Source organism: Fukomys damarensis, unplaced genomic scaffold (assembly GCF_012274545.1).
Source record: "Fukomys damarensis isolate Sample0158 unplaced genomic scaffold, DMR_v1.0_HiC HiC_scaffold_10, whole genome shotgun sequence".
NCBI lineage: Eukaryota > Metazoa > Chordata > Mammalia > Rodentia > Bathyergidae > Fukomys > Fukomys damarensis.
In genome coordinates this window covers 8,617,225-8,645,087 of record NW_022900922.1, presented here as the reverse complement: position 1 = coordinate 8,645,087, position 27,863 = coordinate 8,617,225, and the positions used below count along the sequence as shown (strand labels likewise).

The following is a 27,863-nucleotide window of genomic DNA, read 5'->3' as shown; positions in this document are numbered from 1 at the left end:
CAGCATTATTTGTCTCCCTCTTGGGCATTTCCCATGTCCCCAGCTTGGGGACACCACGCACATCTTATTCACTGTAGTTTCCAATAAAAATTTATGCAAATGGCATAAGTAACAAAGAAGCACACTTTCAGCAAGAACACAGCAAACATAAGGCGAAAACGACAGGAGAGTCTGTGCTCTTCTTGCCTTTGAGCTTGCCTCCTGGTAACCCATCAACACTTTCACACGGAAAGCCCAGACACGCTAATATCTACTTTCATGTAAATTAGTTGTATACACAGATACATTTACTTTCAAAGAAAAGAACTGAAACATGCTATTTCACAGCTTCCTGTTTTCCCCAAATGTATCTGTAGATCTTCCCACATACATGTGCAAGTGTATAAGGTATGTATGTGAACATGCCAACGAATTACTCTGTCTTAACTGCTACTCAGTATTCAATAAAATGAATGTATGATCGTTTCATTCCATTCCATTTTTATACAGGGGGACTATTTCTATAAGATATGCATCTAGAAAGCCAAGAGAAGAATCTAAAAGCATGTATATTTAAAATTGTAAGAAAGCTAAAAACAATACCATTTTGCATTCCCACTAACAGAATGTGAGTATATTATTATTTTTCCAATTTAGTAGACATGCATGTAGCACACCAGCAGTATTTACAGTATATATAAAATGCAGTAGTGGGCTGGGGGTTTAGCTCAGGGGTTCCACCACCTGCCTCACAAGTGCAAGGACCCAAGTTCAATCACCAGTACCAAAAAGAAAAAAAAAATGACAAAACTACAGGATTATTAGGGGGCCGGGGATTTAGCTCAGTGGTTCGGTGGCCTGCCTTGCAAGCGCAAAGACCCACGTTCAATACCCAGTACCAAAAAAAATGCAGTAGTGTTTAAGTATTTATATAAATTAATGTATTCTTTTTTTATTTTCTGGTTCTTGGGATCAAACTCAGCACCTCAAGTCAGGTGTGGTGCCACTGAGCTACATCCCCAGCCCTAAAAAACGAACTCTCTATAGCAACTCTATGCAGAGGTGAGGAGAGGTTATATACAGTCCAAAGCTATAGCTGTGGGAGGTGCCAGGCACCAAACTCAGGCAGGCTAAACAATCTGTGCTTCTAACCACGGGCTTAAGCTACCTCTTAGCTGTACATGTTTCCGTACATTCTGGCCAGCAATAAAAATCAAACATAAAAATGTTCCCAATTTGGAAAGTAAAACACCAATTCTCATTGATATTTTAATCTGTATTTTATTGATCAAGTTAGATTATCTTTCTCCATCACCATTTTCCTAGGGAATAAAAATTTCAAGTAAACTGAGACGTGAAAAAACAATCCTGATAAGCAAAATTCATGGAGCTTCAGTATCATTTACTTTAATAATCAATAACAGTAAACTAAGTAATGGGTAACAACGGCCTGGACCCATTTGTCAACCTCCAGACTGAGTTTCAAGATGAAATAAATGGCGACTCGTGAACTCGTGACCATGTGGCTCCATGTGTCTCACAAAGAATAAGTTATGAGAAAAATCATATCAGCAATCTCCAGGAATAAAAGGCAGCTTCTACTTTTCAAACTAACACAAGGGGAGGAAATTATGTAGCTATGTATACAATATCACAACTATGTGGAAAAGAAAGTACCGAGAAAGGTATGCACCACTTTAAAATATGCCGGGCACTTTGTTTTAACTTATCACTGCATTTCCAACCTCTGTAAAACATTCGCTAAACCTTTAGCTAATCTTGCTGTGTAATACCTGCAGAAAGAGCTGCTATAAATTTCACTGAACCCATCTACAGTTTGCCACTCCTGACAGCAAGCACAGCCTGGCTGGGCTCCACGCGCATTAACATAAAACAAATGGAGGAAAGTAAATAAGCAGCAGTTAGGACGATTTCCATTCCCAGGGTTTAACAGAGCAACTACAACTATATCTGAAAAGCTTTAATGCCATTTGTCATTCACTGAATCCTTCTGCAAGGGGAAACAAAGGTCCTTCAATGCTTTCATCGCTTACAGGCAATCTTTAATTTAGTAGATTCAGTCTAGGAACAATGATACATTTGGGTGAATGTCTTTTCCTTCTCTTTTTCCTTGTCTTCTATATTTTTTGCAGTATTTTTGTATAACAGCTCAAAAAAGAAGAGACACAGTATTACTCTACTAATACTAGCATCAGTAGCAGTTGATAGTTGTTGGATTCTTACTATGTGCCAGACATTCTCAAGCTGTTTAGTGAGCCCATGTTGAGCTCACACAAGCTGATCACTGCTCTGATTCTCACTTTACACACGTGAAATCTGAGTCTGAGAAGGTCAAGCACCGGCCATGTTACAGAGCTAGTGTGTGAGGAGCTAGCAGAGGAGCCCAGATTGATAGGTTCCAAAATATACTAGCAGACCAGGGCACAGGGCGGGAGCATAACGCAGCTCCACCCCTGGAACTCAGCAGCACCTTCCTACAGATGACACATCCCCTGTGGTGTTACTGAAGCAGGACGGTGGCACATACCTGTAATCCCAGCATGTTAGGAGGCTGAGACAGGAGGAATGTAAGTTCAAGCCCAGTCTGGGCAATTTATCAACTTAAGACCCTGTCGCCAAAAAAAAAACAAAAACAACAACAACAAAAAAAAACGCAGCACAAGTAATTCACGTGACATTGCTTCTGTAGGGAATTACACTTGGACTCCAAATAAATGGCTAGAATGTTACAATGCAACTGATTGGCCTGTGGGAGCCCTCCCTCCTGACCTGATAACCAGAGGGTAGGCGGATACTTTCTCCAGGATAGCTGCTGTGCTCTGAATCACCACTCAAGAACAAAGGCTTTTCCTTTACATGAATATAAAAATTAGATCTGACTACAGGGCTTCAGCATCTAAACCATGCAGAAGTTTGGAATGGAGAGCATCTCCACTGGTTTATCTTCTTTAGGCAGACTTCAGCAGCAGCAAAATGGCCCCTATAAATTAACAGTGCGAGTAAAAATTCTCTTACAAAACAGGGAATAACTGAGGTTATGTATTTATTTAATAGAAACATTTGCAAGGAACACTGCCACTATGCAAGGAGAAATTCTGCCAAAACTGTGAGCATACACTTCAATTTCTAATGAGAAATGGACTTTCAAATATACAACAGATAACTATGCTATTTTCCACAGGGAAAGATACAAAGTAAAAAACAGCATACTTCAATATACTGAGTTAATCTAATTTTCTTCCATGCTTTTGATAAGAACAATATATGCTTATTAGGGCCTGTATCTAGATGTCCCCAGAGCCTCAAGTGCTCGTAAGTGGGACTTTTGGGAAGAAGTTGGATCTACGGTGTGAGGCTGGGATTAAGGGTGGGTGTAGAAAATGGAAGCCCCATCTGGGTGTGGGTGGCACCAGTCAATATGCTTGTAATCTTCTGATGCCACTTGCTGAGTGAGCCATTTCTCCTCTGTGATGCCCTCTGCCATGCCACCCTGCCTTGAGCCAGATGATTATGGACTGAAATCGCTACAAACTGTGAGCTAAAATAAACCATTCCTCCTTTAACTTTGAGTGTTGTGTATTTTGTCAGCAAAGAGGAAAGTAACTAAGACAATGCCCAAATTTTTTAAAGAACATTTTAACAGCTGCAGACACAGAAAGAGTAAATTTCTTCAATATAATTGAGATAAGTTAGGGACCACCCCAGTGGGAAAAGGGCTAGGCATCAACTAGTGACTGGATAAAGATATAAAAATATAAAATGGAGTACTACCCAGCCACAAAGAGTCAGAAACTAGAAACACTTATAGTTAAATGGACGCACACTGAGGACATACTCTTAATGGAAATAAATAAGATACATGTGTAAATACTGAAGTGTGAGAAACTGAAAGTGTACATGAGGATCAAAATGTATAATGGATAATGTGAAATAGGAAGAAAAGGTCCAAAGGGGAAGGGGAAAGGGAAGTGGGAAGGCAGCGGGAAATGAAAGAAGGGAAAGGAATAAATATGAGAAAAGGAAAGCAATGGAAACAAAGTCTTTGTAAATAGGAAAGGGTAGGGGGTAGGAGGGAGGGCAGAGGAATGGGGAAAAAATAACCAAGATACATCATGTAAAGATACAAATGCCCAATGATGAATGTCATCATACTACATACCTAAAATATACTAATAAAATTAATGAGTAAAAAAAGCAAGAAAAGAAAAGGGCTAGGATAACAGAATACACTTTTCTAGTTGAAACTATTACCCTTTGTAGCCCATCATGTTGCTTCTCTCTACTTGGGCTCTTTCCAACAGACCAGTCGTAAGACCCTCACAGAGCCACAGAAGTTGAATGCTTACATTAAATAAACTGTTACCAAGGAAAAAACCTAAAAAAACTCTTTACCATCACTTGCCCCTAGTAAAGTTAAAAATCACTAATTCTGGAGGTCACCCAGCTAGGCAATCCATTATCAGGTTCCCACTAGCTCTGGTGTTGGTAACACTTCTCAAGTGCTGGTTATGAAAACGCCTGAACGGGTTACTATGCAGAAACCTCGAGGGTAGTTTTAATGAAGGCAACAACTCCTCACTTACCCTACAGATACCTGACAAGTGACCAAAACGGGTTAAAAGCCTGGCATCTCTCTATATATCTTCTGTCCCTCTGTCCCCTTTGCTGACGTAACCCTTGGGTCAGATTCTTTGCAGCTGTCCCTGTAGGTCCTTTAAAAATATTTAGTCCAAGACAAACACAGGGCTAACTCGGCCCACTGCCTGTCAGAGCTGTTATGTGTTATCTTTTCTCTCCCTGTCCTCTTTGCTGCCTCTTCTTTTGCTTCTTCAACGGCTCCAACAGCCCAAGCACCTAAAGTCCTTCAGCCTGTCCTTCAACCTGGACCAAATGACAAGCCCAGGAAGTTTGCAAGGGACAGTGGTGCCACCTACAAGAGTAATTCAGAAATTCCTAGGACAAGCTGACAATGACCACCCACGGTGCAAGTGTCACAAGACCACATCTTTTGCAATGGTGTCCCTGACTGGTGGGAACTTACTGCACTTTTACCCAATTTCAGCAATTCCATAAAAGCCGTTTTCTTTATTCTGTAGGCAGCTGGATGCCCTGTATCTTCTCCAGTGCTGACTCCCTTCAGCTGAACTCCCCATGTCCCCCTTTCATTAAAAGTGTTGCCCATGTATGCATTCACAGCACATGGATTAGTTTTGTTTCTATCATCTCGGAGTCAAAGATCCTGTCTAGTGTCTAGTCTCTTGAATGACCAGTGATGTGGAACATTTTTTCATATATTTACTCGATGCTTTTACTTCTTTGAGAAATGTCTGTTCATTTTAGATGCCCATTTTTGAATCGGGTCTCTATATTTGGGGGGGGCTGATTTTTTTTTTAGTTCATTATATATTCTCGATAATAGTCCTTAGTCTGAGGAACAGCTGGTAAAATTTTTTTCCCACATTGTAGGGGATAAACATGTGGTTTTTCTATAAAATGGAATACTACTCAGCCATAAAGAATGAGAAATTAAGAGTCATTCATAGGAAAATGGATGCATATTGAGGATATTCCCTTAAGTGAAATAAATAAGTCACACATGTGTAAATACTGAATAGTTTCCTCTGGTGTGAAAAACTATTATTGTACATAAGATCCTAATGGTATAATTGACAATGTGAAATAGGAAGAAAAGGGCTAAAGGTATAGGGGAAGTGGGAGGGGTAGGGGAAAGGAAATAAGGGAAAATAAAAAATGTGAGAAAACGAAAACACAGAAATAAAGTCTTTGTAAATAGGGAAGGGAGGAGGGGATTAAAGGAGGGCAGGGATAAGGGGAAAAAATGAGAACCAAGACCTGTCATGTAAAGGTACAAGATCCCAATGATGAATGCAACTGTACTGTATACCTAAAATGCACCAATAAACTCAGTGAGAAGAAAAAAAAAAAAAAAACAAAGACTATTTTAGAAAGCCCAACTTCAACTCATGAAGCTACTTTTTAAAAATGCTGGTTCGCTGGTTATGTCCTAGGTAGAAATCATTCACTTCTGGGCTGTGGATTTAGCTCAGTGGTACCAACACCTGCCTCACAAGTGCAAAGTCCCAAGTACAATCTACGGTACCAAAAAAAAAAAAAAAAAAATTTTTTTTTTTTTTTTTTTACTTTTAATAGCAGATGAACATTAGATAGTGTAACACCTTTTTTGGATATCTTTTCTCTTGCTTTTCTCTCAGCTTGTAATATCTAAAATGGTCTCATTTTACATAATTGTTACTTTTAACTGCTAATACATCGAGGTGCTAAAATAGAATCCGATACTGTAGATTTAAAAAAAATAAACAAATTGTTATTTGTATTCTAAGGATGAAACAGACCCAGATAGCAAGCAATCTAGACAACTAGAGCCACAAAAAAAAAAAAAAAACAAAAAAAAAAAACTTCCGGTTTTCATTTTTCAATTTACCCTCGTGTTGCAATTCTTTTGGTGAGTTTGGTGTCACAAGTCCGTGTCGCCCAATCAGCTCCTAGTCTACAACTACTCTTGAGAAGAGGGAAACACAAAATGGTATGGGATGGTGATAGTAGTAAAAAATCATTTTAAGTATCCGAGTGTCTTTTCTGTTGCTGTAACTGAATCCCACCGACAGTTATTTATGAAGAACAGATTTGTTTAGCTCACACTTTGATGACATCCAAGGAGGGCCTGGGGCTGCCTCATGATGGGGTGAAGAGAAAGTGCAAGTGCTTATGTCTCTTCTTTTTATAACGCCACTATCTGCCACCATGGGGGTCTCATCCTGATGACATCTGATCCTAATTATCTTCAGAAGGTCCCCTATCCACACACAATTAAACATGCTAGTTGGAAGATCAAATTTCCAACACATGCACTGCAGGAACACAATGAAACCAGAGGACTGGGTAAAAACACAGAATACACAGAGAGCCGGAGTAGACTACTTCACTAAGAATTGAGCGATGTTTTGCCATCACCTGGCTGATATGCATGAAGGTGGGCATGCATGTAAACAGACACACCTAAAGAGACACCTGAGGACCCCTATACAGGGAGACAGGCACACCTCCCATCCTTTGCCTTCCAGTCCTCCAACTACGTTCTCCATAAGCCCAAATAGCCTACAAGGAAAATTCCTTATTTTGTTTTGAAAACCACCTTTGTCTGAGGAGAACACAGACTGATTAAGTCCTAGCAGTGATCTGGCACGAGCCGTCTCAGCAGACAGCTAGAGGGCACATCACTCCCTGCCCTGGTGCCAGCCCACTCTGCCGTCCTGCCTATCACGAGAGTCCTCTTCCGTGTTGTCAGAAGCAGCGCTGTACACTGTTCATTCTTCAGGCGGGACACTGGAAGTTTCACTGATTCTGTAAGTTCTCAAATCCTCCAATACATTACCTTTTCTGAGAGACATATTCTGTGTCCTTTATAGGAGAAATGATGTTAATATCCTGAACCTCTGGTAGACCCTGGCCACCACTCCACAAGGCCAGAAGCTCTAGAAGGATCCAGCACTACTCAAGCTGAGAATGTTGAATCAAGGGCCACCTGACCCTGAAGGTCACCTGAAGAGCTTTCTCCTAATTACCTTGGGTTTCAGATTTACATTTTTTACAGCAAAGAATTACAAAGTGATGTATGTTCCCATGGATCCAAAAGTTTACAAATGGTGAACAAATACATCTGCAATTTTATCCTCACTCATTACCACAGACAACAACTGAGTAGCATTTTTAAATTAAATGGACTAAAAGCCAGGCAGGCAATCAGCTGCACTGTGCTATTTACTGGAAGTCCAATTTCTTCTTCATTATCAGGACAGGATGAGCCATCACAGGAAGATTATTACACATAAGACACAATCTGCATTGCTTAGATGACAACTGAGAATAAATGTCAATCCTCAAACCCCCTTTGACCAGGGAAAACTAGTCCTCTGCAAACCTTTTTCTGCAGCAGAGTAGCGTAATGCCACAGCTAAACACTTGGGATGACAGTGCAGCGAGAAAGTAAAAGAATTAAAAGGTGTTATGCACACGTACCAAATTCCCATGATGAATTTCATCATTATATACTGCAAACACGTACTCCAAAAGATTTTTAAATTGAAAAAGGAGCCAAATACTTTTCTTTAAAAAATTATACATATTAAACAAAATGTGAGAATTGTAATGCCTCCCACACTGAATTTTATAATTACATTTAAGAATGCATCCATTTTGTTCTTGTATCAAAATCTATAGGGAAACTTCCCCATACCCTACTTTAAGTGGCTTTAATAATCTGTTTTCTGAGTTCTTACACACAAAAAAAATTCTTATCAAGTGTTCAGTATAAGGGGGATTGATAGTAACATGTCTTACTATGGGGAATTTTTAAAAAATAATAAACTTTTGTATTTTTGAGAGAAGGCAAGAAGTAGAAACAACATAAATGGTGAAGTTACAGGCCCTAGGATCATTGTCCAAAAACAAGAATTTATAAAGCCTCCTTATAAAACACATAATCCATGCGAAATACCAGTGCACAGGGAAATTTTCTTCTATTCTTACATTACACAAACAACTCAGACAAAACTACGTTGACAAAAATGCAAGTGTGAACACCGCTTTCATCAAATGTATTTTAAAACTACAAGAAGAGAAACAGACTTTAGAATACAGACCACTTTGTCTCCTAGAGATATCCACCTCTGCAATGGAGTCACTGTCACCTAAATTCACCTCCAACAATCAGTGAGTCTAATTGCAATAGCTAATTATAAAGATTATCCTCTCATATACCAGCATTAAGTACTTTAAATATGTATCCTGTCCATAATAATTAAGGAAATCGAAGCTCTTTTCACAAGCCGAGGAATGTTACCAGGGCTCAAGGAGAGCAATGTGACAGGAAGCCTTTATTCAGGGCTATCTCGAACTTGCATCACACTTTATAGTAATGCCCAACCCGACTTAGAATGCGCATTCTTTCTTACCCTCTTCTGCCCCTCAATTTGTTCCTGAGCCTGAGGAATAATGCAAACAGCACGCTGGCGTGACGGACCCTATCAGCACGGATGCAGAGGCGGTGGCTGTGGGAGGGGCCACTACAACCTGTAGGGAAGACCTTTTCTCCTGCGATCACACACACAGGCTGTGGTGGGGTATGGATGTGAATGTCCATGTGCAAAGGCAGAAGAGATAATGGGAAACACACTCTGTTCTCTATCTGTGTGTGGTCAATCTTGACCATGCAGTCATTCAAAACCCATGTCCTGCACCGGGGAGTCTAGTTAGAAACAGATTTCGTGCACATTCTGTCTACTCCGGAGCTTGCCCACAGCATCAGAATGAGCCTTGTCTTCTGCCAAGGGAACAATATGGACTTATCTCAGGCTGCTGCCAAGACCACTACCTGATTGCTATCGCTCCTGTCACTTTTCTTTGGAGAAGCTCTTGGTCGGCTGTTGACAGCTGATGACAAGGTACACGTCTTTTTGGCTGCAGCTTTTTCTCAGTAGATCAGATTACCAGAGCATACTTTAGGTGTCAGTTCTATCTATATCTTGACATAAAAACAAATGAAAAAACAAAGCCAAGCCACACATAGCTCCATAAAAACTACACGCATGTCATGTGCTCATGTACACAAATGCAAAGGAAAAGGATGGACCCTTACTGACCCCCACTTCTGGAGAATGATACAGGATTGTCCAGGATAAGCATATGGGAGGGGACTTTTTGAGTTTACATATTTTCTTTTTTACTCTAATTAAGCTATTTAAAAATATTAGGTACTAAATATTTGTGTGGAGCCTGTCAATAAAGAAAGACTAAATCAGACTGGTAAATCCCATAGCATGTGAGAAGCTGGTAATGCCACTGGAAACACGGGGCAAGGAGGTACCCAGCACACAACAGGGAACTGCAGCTGTCCACAGAGAGGCCAGAGGATGCTGGACGATGCGAGGACATGCCAGGCCTGCAGGAGCCAGGAAAAGTGGACAGGACGACAGGGGGCCAGGTGATGCCAGAGATGACGCACAGCTGTGTGTTCTCCTGCAGACTGTCCCCTGAGTGAGGGGCTGCAAACGGCTCTGGCCAGCACGGTGGGAGGACAGGAAGGGTACCCGTTAGAAGCTGCTGGGCGATGGGACTGGGCAGCTGTAGGAAAGAAGAGGCTGGAGTTAGACACGCCCTGGCAGACTGGATGGGAGTTGAGGAGGTACAAGGAAATGAGGAAGAAGAGTTCTTCAAGCCGGGGCAACTACAAGCAGAGTGGCCATGGCTTGAGGTTGGAGAGAGGAGGACGAAAGGAGTTTTCAATCCCTTTTAACAGTAAGAATGTATTTCTACATTGCTTCTGTTGAAATTGCTAAAACAGGAGTAAATAATGGTGACTGGTACTTAAATCAGAAGTCATATCCTGTGTGCCCCTCCTACCCACATTACCTATGTGGAAAGAGGATTAAGCCGTCGATACGCTGCCAAAATCTAAAATATGTGAGCGTCTAGACTTGTGTATTCCTACGTCCAATGCTAACTTCACACAGTGGAGGATTACATACACCGCCTAGAGCCCGAGACTCCACAAGGTCCAGGCTGTGCCTTGTGAGCATAACTCTCAAGATTCCATGAACACAGCTGGCACCGGTATTAGCAGGCCATTATTAGAGGCATAGGAATTACTATCCTCATTTGTAGGTGAAGAAATTGGTTACATCCTGGGATAATTGGTTCACAGCGCCAGAAGAAAGAAGTCAATTAAGTCTCATATCTGTCTCTCCTATTGAATAAGGAGCCATCTAGGAAAATCAGGATGAAAAGACTTATAAAAACTTACAAACCTAAGGGGCAGCAGACAAACTCCAGAGAACCACCACCATATCAAACATGTGGCAAAAAACTGCTGCGAAGTGATGTTGTACAGCTGGATTTCCGCCCTCTAGTTCTCTCCTAATTAGATATGAAGGCAGGAAGGGTAATTTTAAGTAACATCAAAAGCTAGAATGAGATCTAGCATCGTACACTATACAAACTCTCAGCACAGGGCATTCACTAGGAATTTTGTCTCCTCTTCCTTCCCGAGTTCACTGGGGAGATGTGAAATTTCTACAGAACCTCTGTCTTACAAAATCACTCAGCCAACATAATGTTATCAAGAAATTGTTGATTTTTACAAATCATATTGCAATTTCCAATATTCCTTTACCCTGCTTCTTTTTTGCCGTCTTTGAGGGAGTCTAAATTTTTAAAATATTCCCCTGTTTTAATTTTGGTTAGAGGAGTGTGTGATCTGGAGTCCAGAAGGAGGCTGATTAAAGTGGTATTCTTGGCCCTCCAATATTTGACAGGAGGGTAGAGCAGCACTTTAAAACCTACGCTTACTCAATAAAAAGAAAAAATAAATAAATAAAACCTATGCTTTCACAGATATTAAAGGCGAGCATCCATTATCCTAAATACTTGGGGCCAGAAGTACTCTGGATTTTGAGGTTTTGAAAAATGTACACATATATATATAAGATGTTCTGAGGATGGGCCGACTCTAAACATAAAATTCATCTAAGTTTCACATTCGCCTTATACACAGTCTGAAGGTAATCTTACACATTAAATAATTTTATGAAACACCTGTGTGCGCTGAAGCACAGGAAAGCAGAATCGTCACCATCTCAGTCACACACGCAGACAATGTGTGCTGGGTACCCTCGTGATTCCTCTTACTCTGAATTTAAGCGCTAGCAGCAAGTAACCATTTGTTATGTTTATTCACATGTAAGTGCTTAAGACTGGAAAACACAACGTACCATCAATGCAGTGAAAAAGCAAAGTGTTGGAAGTAACAAGGCTGCACCACAGCATCCTGCCCTGCTGCAAGGCAGGCCTAGGGCTCCCCTGCAAGGATGTGCTCTGACATAAAGGTTACAGCACACAGGATTTTAAGAGAAACAGCAGCAGCAGCCGCCAAAGGACCAGGAAGCAGGTCCTCTAGAGATGGAAGCCTTTTGCTGGATAGTGGTTTAAAAGTTTCTTCCAGAATCATCTGCTCCTCGACAAGGCTTTTCATCTTTGATGTCTCTGCTCTTATAAACTCATGTGACTGCTTATTCTGTTATGAGCACATGCTGACCCAGGCCGATAAGCCCCTCAAAACATTTCCATCTCACCTACTAGCATTTCCTCTCTACGGTAAACATTTCAGTCATCACTACTATCATCACGGTCACCTTGATTCAGCACCATTTTGGCTATTTCGCCATCAGTCAAAGAAAGAACAACCGGACCCCACCACTGATGTTAAAACTTCTTCCACTTCTCCCAGCTTGCCGATAGATTCTGAAGTTATACTTTCTCACTTGACATTCAGAATCTTCAAAGTGACCCACTGTTCTTCATGACCACTGCACACAGCCACGGGCCAGATGAAATTCCAGGCATGCACCCCTGTGTTTTCACAGAGTTCCAAGCACGGGCACAACAGAAAGAATCCTCCATGCGAAGCTCCTGGTGAAAACGTTCCACCCCCATGCATCTGCTCATTGATGCCAGCATGTTATTCAATAACGTAGGTTTATACAGACTCTTCATTATCTATGGATATCCTGGTCGAATGGGTAGACTGAGCAAGTCACCTTTTCAGGGAGCAGATTGCAGAAAGCTTTCCGAAATAAGAATTTCAGCTGGAGAACGTACTGAACAGCAGTCAAGGGATAACAAAATCCTGCAGTCATTAACCTATCCAGCTTCCCAGGGCTGTGCACAAGCTGTTGGCACAAAATGTTTGTGAGGCCTGTCGGGAATGATGTTGCTGGCAATCCCTGCCTTTCTGTTAATACCATGGTGGACTGGTGAGAAATTTGCTACTTTAAAACAGCAAAGGCGCAAGCTTTCATTATGTCTCAGCACAGCTATTCTGTCTTTGGCATCCTTAATCATCAGAGAGGATGTCTCTTCAGCTGTGGTCAGTGTCTGTCAGGGGCCTAAAATAGTAATGTTTCATCAGCATCGCATATTTGTTCTGGGGTCAGAGCTTCATCAGCAATGACCCTGGCAAACCCGTCAGTGGATTTCTCCGTGGCTCTGTGATCTGCGATGCTTTATCACCACAAACCTTTTAAAACTGCTTTACTTTTTGACGTGGAGTTTTCCTATGTTGTCCAAGCTAGCCTCACGTGGTCGTATCACTTGGCCTCCTGAAGTAGACTGGAAGTAGTATGTGTCAACACACCCATCCGTGCTGTTTTACATTTGTGCCTGTTGTACGTATACAACTGCCTTCTATTTCAGTTTGTCATGATAGAGCTTTGCTTGTTTCGAGACACACGTCAGTAAGTGGCATTTGTTCACTGTGATTCTGAGGGACCCACTTATTCGACACATAATCCAGATCTTCATTTTCAGCTTTATGCCACATTTGTCTATTTTTCATTAACTTTGTTCACGGCCTCCAGCAAAGAACTTCAACAGCTTCTCCCTCTGCATCTTCCGGTCAGACAGGGCAGTCATTGCATCACGGTTAGTCTTTACTCTTCTGTAAAGCATTTGTGCTTATGCCGCTGCACACGCTCTGCAACCGTAATGGTGTGCTACACTACAGATACAAAAATTTTCTTTTTCTTGATTCTGTTACCTACCAATTTTTTGGACGCTTCTCACAATATCGTCATACCACAGAGACAAGCAAAAACTCATAGCAACGCCCATAGGTCCTGCCCTCTTGCGGGTACACTGGGGAGAAGCTGCTCCTGGCAAATGTGGCCTGCACGTGCGCCATTATTACCTTTCGGGAGTGTGCTTGAGAGGGGCAGTCTGGGTGTGAACATCAGAGCTAAAGGGAGCTGGTGTCTTTTATTCCTCTGGGGATGCAGCATAAAGTGTTTTGTTCCTGAATTTTGACAGCAAACTGTCATACAAAGTCAGACAGGGAATTTGCTACTTTTACCGTATTAGCATTCAAAAACTTAAAATTTAGAGCATTTTGAATTTTGTGTTTTCAAATTAAAGATGCTTAACCTCAGCATGAATATTTTTCAAAAATTACCAACGTCTGGTTAAAACTATGACAACGTGGAATGAGCCAGGATGGCCTACAATGAAACTGGTCTCATTTTTTTATGGCCTTTCCTTATTTTATCCAAGAGCAAAATGGAAGAGACACTAAATTTCAATATGGCCCATAAAACTCAGAGCACCAAGTTAGCAGGTGTGGGCACAGGACCGAGTTAGCAGCTGCAGCACACACATATTTGGAAGCTGGCAGTCACAGACCATGTGAGCTGTGGAGGCAGCAGCCCCGGTGATAGACCAGGGAAGGTGAGTTCAGCTATGCCTATAGCTCACGGATGTATTCTACACATGTATGCATGGTTAACGTGCTTTCCCTTTTAAGATTAAACAGAGTCATGGGCGAAGAGAATATTGAAGAGAAAGATGAAGTGGAATAGTGGCAGAGTGGGTAATTGATTCCTTCAGGAAAATGAGTGTCTCGATTTAAACGAAAAAAATAATGGTCCAAACGAATTACCAAGGGAAGAACATTTTATCAGAGCCTGAAAACTAGAGTATACAGCAAAGATTTTAGAGCACAGGTATGGAAAACTGAAAGAGAAGAATTTCTTCATTTCACTCCTACCTGTTTTGACAGTATGGCTTTTCTTCACTGAAGGAATTCCTTACCATAAAAGAGTGTTTTCTATTCATCAATGGTACAGGAGGAAAGAAATGAACCTTTCCCGGTGTACTGAGTATGAGCTAGCTCCGCGCAGCTTTGAGTTTTAGGTCAAGACGATTCACGTGCTGCTAACGGCAGGAGTTGGCCCACAAGGGTCTCTGCCACAACTTCTCGATTCTGCTGTTGCCGGCAATTCGTAAGCACATGCGTGTGGCCATGTTCCTAAAGAATTTTCTAAGCAAAAGAGGCGGTTTGTCAACCTGTGGCTTAAAGAAGCATACTCTATTCTTTTTTGCCCAGTGAAAAATAAAAGGTAAATTTCACTGCTAATGAAAGTTTTTTTCATTTATCTGACAGGCTGCTGATTGTGTTCTTTCTGTCCTACATCACCATATGTCCTACATCCTGGTTTTATGGCTGCATCTCTGGAACTACAACTTGGCCTGGAAAACAAATCATTCAAAAAATATTTGATGAATGAATTAAAAAAATAACATTAGCATCCACGTGGAATGCTGCACACCTAAAATTCTACTACTCTGAGAAGCTGAGGCAAAAGGATCTAAAGTTTCAGATTAGCAATTTAGCACTGTCTCAAAATTTAAAAACTTAAAAAAAGATCTGGAGGGCCTGGGATTTAGCTCAGTGGTTCCGCCACCTGCCTCGCAAGCAGAAGGTCCTGAGTTGGTCCCCGAAACCAATCAATCAATCAATCAATCAATATATAAATTGATAAATAAATAAGGAAGACTTATTTAGCTCAATGAGAAGCCCTAGGTTTAGTTTACTCCCCAGTACTTCAACCACAGCAACAAACCAGAATTAGAGACAAGCTGGGAAGCAGCAGAAGGGGAAAAGAAAGAACAAGACACCTCACATCACATTCTCCGAGAGAACATGCATCTGTAGCAGAGGCCATGTTGTGTGGCTCCCACAACAGGGAAGAAATGGAAACGATGCATGTTTATGTGACGACTGTTACGTGGGTATGAAGAGGACAAGATGATTTGTACTCTATAGATTCCTACCAGGTCTACGGTCTCTCCATATTTTCCCAACTGCTTTTGAGAACAAGATTTACCCACTAAAATGTGCTTTCTTTTATTTCCCTGTTTTGAGGATGGTTATGGAAATACTGCGAAGAGCCTAGGTATAGGTGGTCATTTCCAACAGAGCCAACGTTGAATCCTAATCATCTACTGGCTTCCCAAACCTCTAAAAAACATAAAGACAAATAAGCAGAACTCTAGGGACAGGCTTCAGGACCAAGGCGACACTCCCTGAGGCCGACAGAAACAGTGGGCGGGAGCAGAGGGGGAGGGATGCCTTCTAGCACTCTGCACAGTGAACCATCTGTGGACCAGATGACCATGGTCACTAGGGAGAGTGACCCTTGGCACTGAGAAAGGAAACGGAAAAGTGCCACAGAACATAGAAGGATCACCCGTGAGAGGCCACTTTGCTTTTCTCTTCTGTAGCCACTGAACAAAATCCCACATAATTCTGAGGAAAAATGTAAAGTGAAATAATTTATGTGGGTATTCTACCACTCAGATTTTCACTGGAAGCAATGTAGTCAGTTTTCAGACAGGGATTGATTTTTCAAAAAAACTTAAGATTATTTCCTATCAGCTCAGACAAGTAAAAAAAAGTCTACATTGTACAACCCACATCTATTCCTTCATAATCACGCCACGTCCACTCGCTGGAAACAGGGATTCTAATCTTCTCTATTTCCAAGGACCACAGGAAGGTGTGCCTTTGAGGGAACCGATGATAAACTCTTCCCTGTCAAGAAGATAAAACCTGTCCCAGTGTCTATTCAGTCTCATTATATTTTTATATCACTTTCATATTAAGCTCTCCTTCCCATGGGTATTTCCAACCTAAGAAACTGACGACAGCTCCTTTCCAGTGGCTGCAGATCCTTGCTGCCATGGTCCCTGAGCACCCAGGAAGCACAGTCAGCGCTGGACAACCCCACCTTGGCATGCGGGAGACCGAGCAGAAGCCACAGCTTGGAGTGTGCGCGATGGCCCAAGAGACACACAGGAGGTTCACCAGGGTCATCGACAGCAAGGGCTGAATGAATGCTCGCCACATACAAAGTGAAGGAACAGAATTCCAGAGGCTTGTTAAATATTTGCAGTAAAACTGGCTCAGGGTTAGAAACTAATATTTTGATTGTTCCAGTCACAGACCCTTTTCCATCTTAACCTATTATCTTTAACAGCAGTTCAACTTCAGAAAAAAGAAAAAGTTGTATTTACACCAGCTAGATGAGAATTTGCCAAGGACACTTGGTGAGAATTCAGCCAAGGTGATAACATTCAAAGAGGTGCTCAAAATACATGGCAAATGTTTAAATATTAAAAATTATTATAGTATTTAATTTTTTAAATTATTAAAGTAAAATACACATTGCCATCAATCTCCCTCAAAATATTTCCCCACTCTTCAAACATGCTCTCATCATTCCTGGCACTTTGTGAAACGGTCCTTTTTCATTTCTTTTACAAAAACACTGCTTCCGAATAACATAAAAAGGCAGACTTGTGAGAATTTGGTGCGTCCTCGTCCACCTTATTCACTGGATCTGGCACCATATAACCTCTGACAGATTTAATTTGTGGTTCAACCAAATTGAAAGTGGCTTCTGATACTTTAAAGACTTTCAATTTCTTAGCCACACAATCTAGTCAGTAATGATCAGCAAATACTCTCTAAAAGCATCAGGTTTCCTATCTAAAGGAAACTCGTCCAGTGTGTATTTTTGAACAGCCCCTATCTTTCTGTATATACAGCAGAACTTATGTACTTGTATTCTAAGTTTTCTGTCATTCATTCTTCTATTGGAGTACATTATGAAATAAAACCGAGTAAGAGATGGAACCCCCAAATTTGGAAAAATAAGTCATGCTACAAATTTCAAAGAGCTCTGTGAAATAAACACTTCTTTCTCACGTTATTGTTGAGAGCCGAGAGGTGACGGGATGACTGACAACCAACTACAACTAATGACAGCATCGAGATGGCCCTTCGAGTGTCTATTTTTGAGACTATTTTCTATGTTGAACACTTTTTGTCTTCTCTTTCTGGCAAAAGAACTCCTACTCTACATCCCATAACCACTTTTCTCCCAAGCACCCTGGTGTTCTGAGCACCACGAGGCAGACCAGAGTGATTTATGACCAATGACACTGTAAATAATGTTGAATTTGGCAAAAGTACCCCCGGACACCAGACACCTGTAGGATACCTGGTCATCACAGACTTGAGTGCCCCTTGATGTGTCACCACCACACTGCTCAAAATATCAGAAAGTGGTGTTTATTTTTAAGATGCAATATCCACAGGACAGAAAATGAAGAGGACCAAAAAAAAAAAAAATCACGTCAAAGGACATACAATTTGCTATAAAAATTCTACTTCAACCAACATTTATTCTATCCCATCCCCAAATTAAGCCTGAAGCTGACAGAGGAAAATGAAAATCAGAGTAATTTGTATAAAGGAGATATTACTGTTGTCCACACTCTCAGACAAGAGTTCTACAACCCAGGAATTATAATGAGACTGTACAAAGAATGTTTTCCTGACTAATGTATCTAGATGATTCAAAAGAACCTAAGCATCTAAAAGACAAATAAAATCTTGAGAAGAGTAGTTCATGTTCTTATTTTTACACTAAGCATTAACTCTTAGGAGTAATAGGTTAAATTAGCTGCTAAACAAGAACGACTTAACTCTAGGCCATCTACTTTCACTGAGGTGACCCAGTACCTGCGGATAGCCACAGTGAGGGCTTCTGGGGAGCTGGCACAAGGACAGATGACCTCCTGCCGAAGGCCTTTACTCTGGAAGACATTGAGAAACGCGTCACAAGAAGAAATAGACCCTGGAGGGAGAGAGGGACAATGATCAGACAACCGCAGCATGGTGCTCAACGACAAATACCCTGCGATACAAAACAGTTTTGAAGTGAGGATTTGAGTGCAAATGGAGTTAGGCAGCATGGTGAGATGATTTATTCAATGCAATTTATTATTCTTTTACAATGAAAGATCATACTCTCAATCTTACAGAACTCAAAAAATTTTTAAATGGAACTTCTACACTTAAGACATATTGTCTGACTGATGAAATTATTTTAATGCAATTTCTGGAACTTGCTCTACCATTTTCAGTATGCAAGTTTCAAAAAGTGCAGAAATATAAACTAAAAAAACAAAATTTCCCTCTGTATTAACCTGAAGGAAACGTAAGGTACTATAACTATCAGGAACATTAAAAAACCAATACAAATTTACTTTGGTTTATGCAAGATGTACTGTTCTGTAGAGAAATAGATTAAAAAACAATTATCTATTCAACTACCTTCACATTTATAGATTTTACAAATGAAAGTCATTTATGCAATTATGTTTATACGCTCACTTGTGCATTGGGCATTAAGAAAGGGCATGCCTCTACCGTTTACAAATACATATGCTGCACAGGTGACAAATTTGTCCAGAAACATCTTTTCATTCATTTTGTTCATTCACTTGGCTTCTGGTTTTATATGCTCTTCCCACAAAAGCAAGCCAGCTAGCTTGTTTCAGTTGACTATCGTATTTCTTAAGTATTAATAATATTCTGTAAAAGGGCTAAGTTGCTTTATCTGAGTTTTTTTAAAACAGAATTTGATAATGATGTTCCAGTAAAAATGACAGATTAATTTACTGACCAATAAAACTACCACAGACCTTAAAATAGTAAGTTAGGTGATCACTTCATTTCATCCTCATAAAACTTTATGATTTGGGTACCATTTTATAGCTGAGAAAACAGGATTAGAAAAGAAAGTCTCTGCATAGAACTATGTTGTTTCTCTTCATCTCAGGCTACTGTCTGCAAAAACCTTGTTTTTAACCATTTGCTATCTTGCCTTTAGGCTACGGTGCATAATACCAGTTGGTTATTTTAAGGCAATTTTTTATCTACTATTAAGATTACAAAAAGAAACATCAAAGCACAAAGAATGACACCTGGAAAATTAGGAGTTCTATGCTTGCTTGTCTTTCAAGTTATGTTGGACTTGTCACTTACAGGGATTTGCTCCATCAGCCACTATTAACATGCGGAGAGAGGATAGGTTGACATCTCTTTGATCTCTGTGTGCTACCAATGCCCAATGCATATCCCTTGATTTGACGCAAGCCACCTTTGCTACAAAGAAAAGCAGAAGTTAACATATGTCACCATCAAACTGTCCAATACTGAAAAGGAGAGGTAATCGTGATTCATGCGGAGTGGGTAAACCATCTTCATTTGTCACAAATATACAAATGAGCCGCAGGAGGGACCAACCTTTGTACTGGCAGACTTTCTGGATCCAAGAAAGGGGGTTCACCTTCATCAGTGAGTAAGGAATGCTGATCACATGCATCATGTTCATGACGCTCTGAAACCCATAAACACATACACACAGGAGGTAAGGCAGCTTTAATATTAAATGAGATCTCAAGAGTGAAGAAAAAGAAGAGTAAAAATTACCAGGATCTGTAAAAGACACAGGGATATCATAAATGGTTATGCTCCATGTAAGTATCCAAAATGCCTTAAATAAGGTGACTTCTCTATGCTACCACTGTCGTCCCTTATTCAAATGGCACCACGAATCATAAGACAAATATCTGTCTACAATCCTATGCAGAACTTTTATCTTCAAAGGCAAGTTTGTGGAAATCCTTTCCCCCTTGTGGAATAACAGCATGGCAGATCCCCTAAATATTCATAAGCATTGATTCACAGAAAGAAAAATAAGAACATCCCAGCCAGATGTGATGTAGAGCACAGTGACCCAAGCAGGAATAAAACATTAATAACATTGCTGTAAAATCTCAAAAGCCAAAAGAGGAGGAAGAAAGGGAATGTCACGTGAGTGGTCAGAAGGCTATTCCTATAACTCTAACCTTGATGCACGGAAAAGCATCAAGTGGCCACGGAAAGCAACTTGCGCTGTTGAAAGCTACCAGAGTCATCAACCTAGGGCCCCTGACAAAGATTTTCTTCTTCCTGAGATGAAGGGACGTACCAACGCCAGTCCATATACAAACCAAAACTGGAGTGCTGACCCCGAACACATGTGCCTAAGGCAGACACACAGCAAGACAGGTGGGGCTCACTTACCGTCAGGATGCCGTGCCACAGCCCGACGTCCTTCTTGAAGTCTAGCACATTCACAATGGTTTCCGCTGTGTAAGAGAGAGGCATGAGACTGCAGTGAAAACCTACCACTACCTCAAGAGGCGATCATGGATTTGAAAGGCTACCATTTCACTGCACTATGCATACCATGTCTTAAAAACAGATCCTTTACTTATTTATTTTCCCCCTCCTCTCCCTGCTACTTTGTTTTTCAAAAACAATTCTTATCATTTTCCTCCTGCATCTCTCCCAGAAAGGGAAGTATGCCTTGCTGTCAGCTTGCATGAGAAAGAGTGAGGCCATTTTAGGCAACGCCTGGGTCTATGATGCTTGACCAAAAGTCTTCAAAGGTGGGGCCGGGACAATGGGGCAAGTGACAGGGAGAGAAGAATATTTAAAGGATCATTTTGGGTCAGGCCTTTAGAAAGGAGGGCCTCTTGTGTTTGTGCCCCTGCACAGGAATATGCGGTGACAAGCCAGAGGGTGCAGAGGCATCTGTTTTAACCCTTCCTTCTCTAGGTCCAACTGACAGTTGTTACCATGGTTACTTCTGCTCACTTCTTTGCCTGCCACTGGGGAGGAAATCATCAGTACCAGTTTTCCTCACCATGGAAGCCTACATAGTGGAGCCTAGAAAATCCACCCCTACAGAGTCTCATTCAGTGGGTAGCAGTGGGATCAAGCATGGGAATTTGAGCTTTCAGGGATATATTTATGTACAGCTAGGAATGAATGTCCAAGGAATTAAACATTATGGGCTAAATTATGCACCTCAAGTCCATAGCACAAAGTGCTAAATCCCCACATGGCTACGTGGGGCGATAAGGCCTTTAAGAAGATAATTAATATCCAAAAGATCCTAAGAGTGGTACTGTAACTGGCATCCTTGTAAGAGGAGGGGAGCAGCCTCTTTTCTGGGTACAAAGAAAAGGCAGGGTGAAGATGGACGGAGGGTGCCACTGATGACCTGGAAGGAAAACCACACCAGGCACCACCTCTGCCAGCCTCTGGCTGTGGACTTCCAGTCTCAGGACTGTGTCTGTGATTTAAGCCAGCCAGTCCGGCGGTGCTGTTATGACAATACAGACAACAGGCTGGATCAGCAATTAAGTTCCATTTAGTTGAGTAACACACTGAACTACTTCCACAGTTCCTAGTGGGAAACACAGGGCAGCTCTGCATCATGCATCCCAGTCTACAGAGGATCTCAGAGAACCAAGGTGCCTGGGGGTCTAGGTTTGGGTCACACCTTCTGTGTAACTGCATGCCTGTGTGAGCGCCTGGCAGTGTGTCAGCAGTGCGATCCTTGTTACAGTCACACCAAGCACGCTTCCATCCTTACATGTCTTGTACTGGAAGGAGAAAAGGAGAGAGAATGATGCAAAAGTCACTCTGATATTGCAAGTGCAAGGTCCTGAGTGCGATCCCCAGTACCAAAAGAAAAAGAAAAAGAAAAACTCATTCTGTCGAAGTCTTGGTCCCCTCACATCAGCCTCTTAAAGTATTTAATTTTCTTTTCTTTTTTTATTTCTTTACAGTGGTGGGGGATTGAATTCAAGGTCTTTGAAAGGAGCGACACGCCCAGCCCTTTTTTACATTTTTAGACAGTCTTGCTATTTTCCCAGGTTGGGCTTGAATGTGCAATCCTCCTGCAGCCTCCTTGAATACTGGGGTTGCAGATATGCAAAAAGCCTGGCATCTCATGATATTTGAGATGCTTTGAGTCTCTCTCTTCTGGCATTGATGTTATGTTGAGAAATACATGTCAATTCCCAAAGTACACACCTAGACCAAGTGGGAGGAGACAGTGACTTACCTCAATATAAGCAGTGTCGTTATTTGCATCTTTAATGTGAGGGAACCAATCTCGAGGAGGTTTAGAGAGGTGTTTGGACTCTGTGACAAACCATAGAAGCTTTGGCCAACCTTGGGAATAAATGATAAATCCCTTTAAGTAAGGAGAACCTAGAAAAGCCTGGAGACCTCTTTCCATTCACGTGACATACTTTCAAACACCATGACAGGCTAGATGAAATCTCTGGTGTTTCTCTTTGTCATCAAATCCAAGACAACATCAACCAAAGAGCACCTGAGCCACCAGCAGTTACGTCACGCCACCCAGAGCTGAGGAGCCACGTGTGCTGTCAGAGATGCTGACAGGTGAGCAAATCTGTGTTCTGGAGCTGACAGGCCTTCCCCATGCATGAGGAGCGGTCTTATAAAGAACATAAAGAACTTGGAAGGCTCGAGAGCTTTCACCAGCTCTTTGGCATACCTTTGAACTGCGGGATCTCTCCTGTTGGGCTTTTTGGTAGCCCTTTGTGGCAAGCGTCACTTGTCAAGGCTACAGTAACTCCACAGCTTCCAAGCAAGAAACCTATCTGCTGACTCCCTGCATCCTGAGAGAGGGCAACAAAGAGAGAAGAGTTAAAAAGCTGAGATACGGCTCTGCTCTTGGCAAAAATCCGGCCTAACCTTAGATACTGCCGACGTGAACTACCATTCCTAAGACTTTTTCCTTTCCTGAACACCTAGAGACTCTGGAAAGGGCCTTAGGGGTCAGCAGATGTGGGATCAAACACCAGCCTTGCCACTTGCATCTATGCCACCTTGAGCAAGTTAGGTTGCTTGGACTCAGTTTCCTCATCTGTAAAATGAGGGTAAAAAACAGCCATTTCACAGGTTCCTTTCATAGGACAAATGAAAAGAGTGTATGCAAAGTGGCATTTGTCTGGTCTCATTACAAGTTTGCCATTGCATTGCCAGGTTTGGTGGTGTACACTGTAATCCCTGCACCAGGGAGGCTGAGGCAGGAAGATAGCAAGTTCAAGGCCCATCTTGGTAACTGTATGAGATCCTGTCTCAAAATAAAAAGGGCTGGTGATGCAGCTCATTAGTAGAGTGCACCTGGGTTCCATCCTCAGTGCTGAAAAGAAAAAAAAGTTTGTAATTATATTTGGCTCTCAATCTTCAACTGTATAACTATGGTTGTAAGAGTTAATTACTATGGAAAACAGAAAGGGTCCACGAAATCATTTTGTATTAAACATACTAACAGCAAGTGCCTAACATTTAAATATCCAAAGACTAGAGACATAGTTAATATAATGGATGGAGTAGGTGCATGAGGCAGAGCCATCTTCAACCACAGGAATGAAGCCCAGGCCACCTCTTCCCACTCTGAGCACATTGCGTATCAATGAAATAAGCAGTGGGTCATAGCTTCAGGTCCTCAACTCCAGAGACCAAAGTCTAGGGAGCTGCCCTGCACTGGTTCTGGACTGTCACATCTGAGCAGAAACCGCAGGTGGGGCTCTCCTAGCTGCAGGAGCCACAGGGACTACTAGCTGTGGGAATTTTATTGCCCACAGAAAGCAGCCTAGTCAGTTCAACTCAATTAGTTTATTCCCACAGTCATACCAGCTCTGCTGCTTCATACATGTTTGGTTTACAAAATAAAATGAAAGCCCCAAAGCAGTCGGTATTCCCAGAACTAAAACACAGTGCAGAGCATGAGTTGCTCTGCATTCCTCAGACGGCTCTGCATAAACCCCACTGAGAGCCCAGCACAGCCTGGTAGTGGCCTGGCTGGCAGACTTTTCTGGGGTAGGTCTTGCCCCCAGAAAACTATGGACCAAAGAAAGGGTGATGTTTTCACCTGTGCAGCAAATTAAGCAGCATTAAAATTTCAAAGCTATCGTCTTTTAGGTGTTTGGTTCACATTTTTCTCAGTGTAGATTTAAATATGATGTGAGCACATCTCTTTACATAGAATTTTTACAAAGCAATAGTACCCAGCAAGGAGGGAGGTCTGAGCCTCAGCAGAGAGGGTGGGCCCCCTTTTGGAAACACTCTTCTGGTGCTTTGCCCTCTGGTAATGCACTGCCAGGTAAAGCAGTAATCAGGTACTCTAATGTGACTCTGATTATCACATTAGCAAAGCTGTCATTCTGCAGAGGTGCAGGAGACAGGTGGGACACAGTGGGCATCAGCAGCAGAGGGCAGCTTTCTCCTGACGTGTGAAGACCACACCGAGTCAGGAGGCAGGCACCACAGCTGTCTCCCAGCAGGGAATGGCTGGGTCAGAAGTACACCTGTGTACGGCATGCACACAGACGTGGACAATAAGATGAACCAGTGTGATCTTGGGGCCAGAAGTCCACCATCCCTTGCATCTTGTCTTCTTACATCTGTAGATAATTTATGTAATAAACTCAGGTACATAAAAGACTCCAAAAACAAGAGACTAGAAACTGTATGGATAGGAGAGGATGCTGCTGCAGACAGCACACGTGGAACTCGAAGCCGCTCCTCCTCTGCCTCCAGAAAGTCCTTCCCTGGATGCCCCTGGCAGGAAGATCTCTGTGCCCATCCCTGGGGAGCCCTCTCAGGGCAGCACTTACCATGCCTGACACCAAGTCCCTGCCTGGAGTCTTCCCCACATAGCCCTCAGCAAAGACCACAGTATGAGACATCGGCCGGAGCACATCGGCCTCAAAGCCAAACGGAAGTAAGTTCTTTGTGTGCTCATAGTCTCTGCACAGGCCCTTGAGGTCAGGATGCCAGGCTGCATTCCAGGCCAGCAGCAATGGCTTCCCATGATCACAGGGTCTCTGTGCTGTCCCTGGCAAGGTCCTTGCTGCCTCCCTTTGGCTGGATCTGAGGCAAAGCTGGGATCATACGCCTAGTCTCAGGAAGACAGTAAAATGAAAAAAGTCCTCCAAGGACACACACTCTAACCTTGACATCACTTTCCATGTGCTTTCTCCCTAAAAGTAAGAACATTCCTAGCAGGAAGTTTCTTTCTCACACACAGGCTGACGCTGTCATACTCTCAGAGAAGTGTGGCCATGTGTATACAGTGTGGCCACTACCTCCTCAGAAATACTGTCCCCAAGGATGGCGGAAGCCCAATCCTCTAACACAAAATCTTGTCAATGACTCGTTTAGCCTGTTGGAGAAAAATTACACCAAACCTGAGCTCAAACCCTTCTCTCTTTCAATCTTTCTCCAACATATAAAGGGTCAACTGGTTACACCCCTTTCTGGGCCCTTCCTTGCAGGCAGGTTCTTTTGCAATAAATCCTTGAGCGCTCACTGGAGTAGACAGACCAGTACAGGTATGTCAGCGGACTATCGCTCGCCCCACTCCTGCCCAAGCTCCTCAAAAAAGCACCAATCGTCCACATGAGGGTTTTCTAAGAGAGGAAGCATGAACTCATGAAAAGTTGCCTCCCATGAACTCATTTTGGTTTTGCAACCATGCAACTACCAGTGTTTATTCAACATCATCCTTTGCCTACTCAAACTGCCGGCTCAATAGTTTGTTAGTTCTCAGGAGATATTAGATAATAATGTAATGGAGGGCTGAACCTTAAACCCGTTACTCTGCAGAATCAACACAAAATACTGCAGACGGAGAAGTTGAAAGATAATTATGGTAATGAAACCAGGTGGAACAAGGAAACCGGCAAAACAATTTCCTCATCAGTAATAAGATAAACTTAGGAATCAATGTATTTTGCTGTTCAATTTTAACTATTTATAACGAACATTTTCAGAGATACACGAAGATACAGAGGAGACAGAAATCTCATATGCCCATCATCCAGCACCAGCAATTATCAGTGGTTAGCCAATCCAACCTTCTTGTCAACACACTCACACACCGAGCCAAGTACCCCCAACCATGAGCAAATGTGGCATGATCAAAAAACACAGCAAATGTTTAAATTTTAAAATTTAGTACCGTAAAAGAAGGCACAATGACATTAATTTTGCTCAAAATATTCCCCCTCACTTCCAACACACGAATTCCATTGTTCTTCCCACATCTTGAAGCAGTTCAGTAAGTCCTCTTTTTTAAAGGTCTCTGGTTGTTTTGTTGTGGCTTCCGTGATGCCCTGAATTGATTCAAAATGGTTACCACCTTCCAGGATTACTTGACTTTGGGGAAGAGCCAAAAGTTGCAGGGTGCCAGGTCTGGTTAACAAGGTGGATGACGACTCTCTACTGCTTTCAGGAGCCTGCCATTCCACTGGACGGCAGTGGGCAGCTCAACTTTTTTTTAAATCTCACTTTATAAAGATAACTTCCAGAAGGCTTCAGAAAGTGCCAAAATAATGGAATGTGTTAAAAAAAAAAGAGAGAGAGAATATTTTAAGGAAGTTTAGTGACAATGTGTCTTTTATCAATAATTTTTTAAACATTAAGCCTATCTTCTGATCACATCTCATACACATACATGCACATGTGACACACACCACATACGTAAACAAGCACCAAGACCTGAGTGCACATACAAGACCACACAGGCACACAACATACTTGTGCACCCATTGCTTGTGTACACGGATAAGAACCACCCCATGCCTATCACGGAGGAGGTGAAAGTCACCCCCGCTGTCAGCCACACCGGTTGCCCACACACCCTTCAACTGATCTACTTCCTCCTTCCTGCTCCAGGTTCCTAAGGTCCTGGTTCTGCAGATTTCCTTTACCAAAATACTACCTTGACCATTTACACAAAGTCATAAACATGCACCAAGATATTTACGTCACTTCTTTCAGAGGGCTCACTTAATACCACTACTATTTGTTATACTGAGGATTGAACAGAGGGTCTTTGAAATGAGCTACATCCCCAGCATTATTTCAATTTTTAAAAATTTTGACATAGGATCTTTTAAGTTGCTAAATTGCCCAGCCTGGGCTCAAATTTGCCATTCTGCTGCCTCATCCTCCAAAAGTGCTGGGATTACAAGCATGAGCCACCATGCCTGGCAGAGGTTCTACTTTAATTGGACATTTCAAATCTTTACTGATGCAAATAAACAATGCTCTAATTTCCTTTCTTTCTATCTTTTTTTTTTTTTTTTCGTACTGGGAATCAAACTCAGGACCTTGCACTTTCAAGGCAGGCAGCGACACCACTGAGCTAAATCCCCAGCCCAACAATGCTCTGATTTCTAAGGAGCAATAATGGATCATTTCCAGATTG

General features: G+C 42.0%; 1 protein-coding gene across 1 annotated transcript in view; it reads right to left on the bottom strand.

The window, feature by feature from the left end:
• Dip2c (disco interacting protein 2 homolog C) overlaps positions 1 to 27,863 on the bottom strand; it is a 304,786-nt gene that overhangs the window by 79,943 nt on the left and 196,980 nt on the right. Inside the window, exons 14-20 of the mRNA XM_033761773.1 lie at positions 23,139 to 23,262; positions 22,680 to 22,789; positions 22,113 to 22,215; positions 20,846 to 20,910; positions 20,024 to 20,117; positions 19,763 to 19,882; positions 18,455 to 18,569 (exon numbers count right to left, since the gene is read on the bottom strand). Coding sequence (XP_033617664.1) covers positions 18,455 to 18,569; positions 19,763 to 19,882; positions 20,024 to 20,117; positions 20,846 to 20,910; positions 22,113 to 22,215; positions 22,680 to 22,789; positions 23,139 to 23,262 — 731 coding nt within the window. The remainder of the gene's footprint in view (positions 1 to 18,454; positions 18,570 to 19,762; positions 19,883 to 20,023; positions 20,118 to 20,845; positions 20,911 to 22,112; positions 22,216 to 22,679; positions 22,790 to 23,138; positions 23,263 to 27,863) is intronic.